Source organism: Vicia villosa, linkage group LG1 (genome assembly GCF_029867415.1).
Source record: "Vicia villosa cultivar HV-30 ecotype Madison, WI linkage group LG1, Vvil1.0, whole genome shotgun sequence".
Taxonomy (NCBI): Eukaryota; Viridiplantae; Streptophyta; class Magnoliopsida; order Fabales; family Fabaceae; genus Vicia; species Vicia villosa.
Window position 1 is genome coordinate 36,611,116 of NC_081180.1, and position 6,409 is coordinate 36,617,524.

General features: G+C 34.2%; 1 protein-coding gene across 1 annotated transcript; it reads right to left on the reverse strand.

Moving 5' to 3' along the window:
• Window positions 1-66: 66 nt before the first annotated feature.
• On the reverse strand, window positions 67-2,470 carry LOC131613895 (uncharacterized). Its single transcript, XM_058885559.1, has 10 exons — window positions 2,330-2,470; window positions 1,961-2,228; window positions 1,621-1,861; window positions 1,441-1,530; window positions 1,227-1,353; window positions 1,007-1,110; window positions 799-919; window positions 631-707; window positions 329-428; window positions 67-225 (listed from the first exon to the last, which is right to left on the reverse strand). Exons 1-10 carry the CDS (start codon window positions 2,468-2,470, stop codon window positions 67-69), a joined length of 1,428 nt encoding a protein of 475 aa, XP_058741542.1.
• Between the last annotated feature and the right edge of the window lie 3,939 nt (window positions 2,471-6,409).

The window sequence follows — 6,409 nt, forward strand, 5'->3', positions numbered from 1 at the left end:
ACCCACCATATTAGTCCTTTTTGAGTTGCTTTGTCTTTTTTCCATTCTTGACTTAGTGGCCGATTATTAAGGAGTGATTTCTTCATCCTGAATGAGATCGTTGATTGAGGTTGACGTAGAGATCCTCTTGGCAGGAGTACTGCTGCAGCTTGCAGAAGGACTCCCCTTATGGTTAGCAGCAGAATGTGGTTGAGCAACGCTTGATTGTTCGCAAGTTTGTGTGACCTAAATTATGCAAAATAAAATGTAGTTAAGAAGGAGCTACCAAGGAGAATCGGATAAGCTTGTGTTTTTGTAAATAAACCAAAGTCAAGTGGCATAAACCTACTTGGTTTGGATTAAGAGATGGAGAAGTTGTGTCCATTTCCAAATCAGCAGCAGTTGTTACCTTAGAAACACATAATTGTAAAGATGATTTTATTAACTCCCTTAAAAATGTACATTTAAATAGAAACATAATTTGGTAGGGTAACAATATGCAAGTGGAGTCATTTTAGGGAATAAGTGGAAATAATGCATTAAAAAATACTGCTAACCTCATTTGCTGTGAGGTACGTGTCAAACTTATTGTAAAGGCTGTCTTCAGTAAGTATCTTCACGATAGAGAATCGTCAGAATTGTGATTGATACTTGATACGAAACACCATTTGTCTATTCAACAGCGCATCAAGGTGAGTAGGCCAAATCTTAGGATTGTCCTCTCCAGCCTATATTAAACAACAAAGCATTAGCAGACATGTAACATTAGATTAATGAAATAATGTAAGGCAAAAAAAAAAACTCCTAACTGAAACTCACCTTCTTCATGATTTCTCTTAATTTGGTAGCAGTTTGTTTAGTATAAGGAATAACATCCTTATCCCAAAAAACAAATATCCCCTTATGGTTATCATATTCCACCTCAACTTCAAGTTTGAATCTAAAAGATAAGGTAAAAGTCAGTTTTGATACAAAGCGACAATAGAAAGGTTAACCATAACATGGAAGGGCAAGAAATGGTACTCACTTAGTAAAGCGTTCTGCCTCCGTATTTCCATTGGATTCAAAATACCATCCAAACCTGGAGGCATTAAAAAAAGTGGTAGTTCCAATGGTGGTTGCAAAACAGTCCTATGGTGGGAAAGAAAATACAAAAGACATTCTCATTAACAACTTAAATAATGCATTGTGATAGAAATGTAATACAAATAGAAATAATTATTCAAACAATGTATTAAAAGTCACACCCTTCCAAATTCAGATACTGCACGTATACTCTTGACCTCATACAATTTGGTCCAAAAAATGTTATTAGATTGAACCGATGAATCGCAAGTCAATGATTGTGAAGCAGCAGGTAGGTTGGATCCAAAACTGAAAAAACGGTCAAGGAAAGCAAGTTTTATGTATGTAACAGATTGTACATAGTTCTTAAATACTTGTAGATTAATAGCATATTACCTAGCTTTGAATTTCTCAACTTGTGGATGTTCCAAGTTGATGTAAAGTTTAGAACCGTTCCATGCGTTCGAAAGACAAGGTAAACCGAAACTGGAATATATAGTGTTGAAAATTTGGTGAATATATGAAACAACATGCATCAATAAAAGAAACAACAAACATTCACTAAATAGCACAAACACAAAATGTACATTTATAATACCTGCATTAGTCTTGCACCATGAATGTGTCAAAACAATTATAGTAGGACCGGCAAAGTTGTTAGGGGTAGTGTAGGTGACGAACTGTTTGGCGTAATCCTCCCATAATACCAGCTCGATCACATTGCCTTCTACATCACGCAAAGTGATATTGACGCATGATTTCCTACCGCCACCTCCCGTCTGGGTTTTCAAAACATCTTGTAGTACACCAATGACATCTGAAAGTATAATATGCATAGACTATCAATGAGAAAATACAACTGTATATGGATTGAAGTAAATAACAGAAAGTTATAGAGGTGAAATTGATATCGTACCATACAACATGTCATGCTTGAAGTCTCCTTTGAGAAAACTCGCAATAGGGTGAAAGGTGTAGCTGTGAGTTGGTATTTCCGGTATCGCCACTTTTGACATGGTAGTCCCTCCATTGAATATGAGTTTAAGTGGGTTATCACAGATTTTGAAAGGGCCATCATTGTCAACTGGCTCTCCATTATAAAGGTAATACGTCTCATGCTCCTTAACTACCTCAATCCAATCTTGGAAGTCTCTCCCCCAAGTGGTGACATGAATCTTGTCACCCTGTTAAATGCACAATTATTTCAGTACGAACTAAGAAAATGCAGCACTTGAAAAAAGGCAGAAAAATTCAGAAAATGTAAAAAAGATGGTAAAAATGCAACCTTTACATCCACTATAACTGCTTCAAGGTGTTTTTGACCATTTTTCTCACTAACAACCCACAAATCCACCACCCTAATGTGCATTTTCCAGACCTGATTTCCCTTGACCAAATCTTTAATCAAAATGGGAGGTTTTGACATTTTCGCTGCTATAGATGGAAAGTATAAGAAAAAAGAGATAAAAGAAAAAATTCCAGAGCATAGTTTATAGACATATTTCCATATCAGAGCATTTCAAAACATAAAATGAGAGGAAAACTATATTTTAAAGACATAAAACATAAAACATAAAACATAAAGTATCACATATGTGTTGTAGCATCAACTATATGTTGTTTGGAGAAAGAAATGCAGAAAAAATATATTTTGTCCGGTTGCAGGCGGTGGCTTAAACAATATTTTGCAGAAAACGATTATGAAAGAGAAAGGAAAACTATAATGTCATTTGGAGAAACATGGAGGAAGGGTTTATACATTTGCACTCTGATGAATTGCTCAATTTAAACAGGCAACGGTAGATGAAGGTGGAAACGGAGGATGAAGCTAAGAGAAGTGGAGCATTCATACCTGAGGAAGGAATGGAAACGGATGAGAAGTATGGAAACGGCGGATGAAGATGTTGACCAAGCTGATGCTTACGGTAAACGGAGCTTCGCAGAGGAGTGTGACGTTTCTCTAAATCAAAAAGTGACCTTTGCAGAGGAGTAAAATATAATTGTTCTCGGAGGGAAACGAAAATGAGAAGAAAAGCAATGTTAGTACTCACTTTATGGAATAGACCAATGAGAAGAATACAATTGGCAGATATGATAATTTCTTTTGTTAATTACCTTGCTAACCTTTGTGCAGTGTAAATTATTTTGGTTGGTAGGGTAACAAAGTAATTTTGGTTAACATTTTATTAATGGGTAGATAGTAGATAGTAGATGAACAAAGAGAGTGATTGTTCTGATGATGAAGAGAACAAAAAGGATGATGAATGGAGGAGACAAAGATAATTGAGAAAAGAAAATGAGGAGACGGTGTGTACATTTTATGTATTGGATGCACTTTCTAGAGTTAGGTACTTGGGTAGTGAGACAATACATTATACAATAACACATAAAAATAAAATGTTACACTAATGACTCTTGATTTTCTAGTACATTAATATTTTTATGTAAACTTTTATAATTATATTATTATATAATATACAAAATATAAAAGTTAAATAATATGGTGGGAGTCGGGGAATCCACGAGACGGAGGGTACTTTCCCAATCCCCGCCTCAAAGTGTCATCGGGAGAATTTTTTCCTCCATCCCCGTCCCCGCGGGAAAAAATCTCCAACTTTGGTGCTCCAAATAGATAATCTCCACATGGATCTCCATTAACAGATGCAAATTGAAATCTCTAGTGGGGGGCATAATTATAATATATTTAATTTCATTTATACCCTACTTATAAACATAGTATCTACCTAGATATAAATAATAATACCGACTTGCAGATGGATTTCTTATACAAACACAGGTATATATTTAAAATTAGCATGTATCAAAATCGCTACAAAATCATAGCCAGAAATATAATATCTGATATGTTTCATCCTTGTCATGCCTCAATTTTGTTCAAATTAATTTATTATTGAGCTAACTTGCTTTATTCTATTTTGTTCGAAATAAAATTTCAATTTTGCAGACAGACCTGTAGAAGCAATTTTCAATCACGCGTGAAATTAGTGGGAGGAATTTTTTTAGTTTGGACTTGCACCGAACAGTTTTACTAAACCACGACACACTTAGGTCATTTTGGTGTACTCATTTAATTTTCCAGATTTGCGCGCATTCGCATTTTATACAATCGTAGCCTTTTATCCGAGTATTTTTAATTGTAATTTTGATCTGAACCGGTCTATTATAGAAATTTATTGCACGTAATTTAACTCGGTGGATTTATTTTATTTTTCGGCCATGCGCGCACTCGCATTTTATTTGCTTCGGTTCATTTTGGTTCTTTTTTTGTATTTGAAAAAATAAAAACAAAAATATTATTTTGTGTTAGTTTATTTATCCTTTTAATTTTGGTTTAGATTGACAAAGCAATAATTAAATTAATAAGGGAAAATGGATCATTTGAGTGTACACCAAAAGCGCTAAAGGTGAGTATTTAAGGAATTATGGAAATTGAGATGCAGACAACCAATAGACTCAGCCTCTAAATTCATTCCACCTATCAAAATCAGTTTTAAAAATAGAAAATAAAGAAAAATAAAAAAGGAAAAAAGGGAAGAGAGAAGAAGATATTTTCTTCTTCATTGTGACTACGCTCACACTGAAACCAATATGCATCTCTTCCTTTCCTCATCATTTCTGACATCCTTCCACTGGAAGCAACCTTCCTTTCTTTTGTACCCCAAATTTTGACCCTGCGATCCCACCTCAATTTGAGAATAGTATGATCATCATTATCATCATCATCATTGTTCATATGTCATTTACTAATAAAAAATATACAAAAAAAGATTTGTGTTTTGCTTGTTGCTTATTTCCCAAGGTAGGTGACTGATTAAGGAGACTCAGGAAAATTAGGGTTTTGATGCCCACAAAGGAGCTTAAACATTTTCATATTCTCAAGTGATTCCCCTCATCAAAATCCAAGTCCAATAGTGGCTCAATTCAAGAATAACAACTTCCAATTTCATCTGGTGCACAAATTAGGGCTTTTGACCTAATTCATCTGGGGAGTTGACTTTTAATCCGTACATGGTTCCATATCTCAAAACATGATTCAAGAATCTCCAATGCCTAATTATAATCCACTCATGTCATTCATTTGATTGGAAGAGCTTGATTCAATTGGTATTTACAAGAATACAATTCATTTGGAAAAAGTCAACTGTCCAATACTACCTTTGACTTTTGAAAAATTTTGGTCAACCATGGACTTTGAAGATCAAAATCATGAACATATGGTTATTAAATTCATTTGATTAAAGAAAATCAACCATGAATCTAAAAGTCAACAAAAGTCAAAATTGAAAAACTTAGAATTTTCCAAGTGTTTTATGCATATAAGACACCAATTTGGAACATCAAGATCCAAGAGGAATTTGGAAAAACTTCCAACATGAAAGTTGTAGATCTTGTTCAAAGCTACAACTTTGTAACAATAACTTTTTCCCAAAAATGCATCATTTGAGAGTTATGGGCTCATGAAGATCTATCCAACACTAGGCAAATTTTTCAAGGTTAAAAAACTAGTTTTCTTCCAACTTCATGACAACTTTTCACTAAGATCCAAACTGATTTTGAATAAACTTCCAAAAAGTTAATTGCAGTCCTTGATTCAAGCTTTCCAGAGAGACCATTAGCACAAAATTCCAATGCTTGAGTTGAGAGAATCGGATTTGGGAAGATGGCACCATGAACCTTGAAACCAAGTCACGAAGATGAAAGTTAAGGTGCAGGATTATCCAAATCTGCAAGATCAAAGAATTACATGTCCTCTAACTTGTTCAAGCCACCATATAATCAGAAGATTACACTCTCTTTTGAGCTATAATCCAAGTGTTTCAAGCATTATCCAATTGTTCATTCCATTTTTAGCAAAAAGTGGTGACTTCCATTTTGAAAAAAAAGCTTTAATCACAAACATAAGTACCATTGATCGGTAAAATAGCAAGTGTACTATTTTCTACCGATGTAGTTATTAAAGTGGAAGTTATCCAAGTATCGATCACAAGGACTGCTGTGGCACTATAAGTCTTGACAGTAATTCAATTGAACAAAAAGCACAGGGGGTTGATTTGATTGGTTTGTTAAAGATCAAACTAAGTTGAAATAAGCAATATTTAAAAAACGAGATTTTATAATCAAATAAGAGAAAACATGCTAGGGTAGATGTATGAACCGCCTTGTAATTCGTATGACCGCTATTTCATGAAAGATTCGTTTGTGTGAGTAAGTAACAATTCTTAAGAGTTATTTTCCCTAATTCCTTAGCGGAAAATCATATGGTACATAAATTATGTTTTAATTCCTTAACAACCTAACTTTGTACCAAGAACCATGTTCATGTAATCAAGAATGGGGTGATCAC

Coding starts and splice junctions, on each gene's coding strand:
- LOC131613895 (XM_058885559.1), bottom strand. CDS start 2,470: ATGTCAAAACCTCCCATTTTGATTAAAGATTTGGTCAAGGGAAATCAG. Junction 1,354..1,440: donor GTTGAGAAATTCAAAGCTAG/GTAATATGCTAT, acceptor CCGTTTTTTCAG/TTTTGGATCCAACCTACCTG. Junction 1,111..1,226: donor CAGTATCTGAATTTGGAAGG/GTGTGACTTTTA, acceptor TTCCCACCATAG/GACTGTTTTGCAACCACCAT.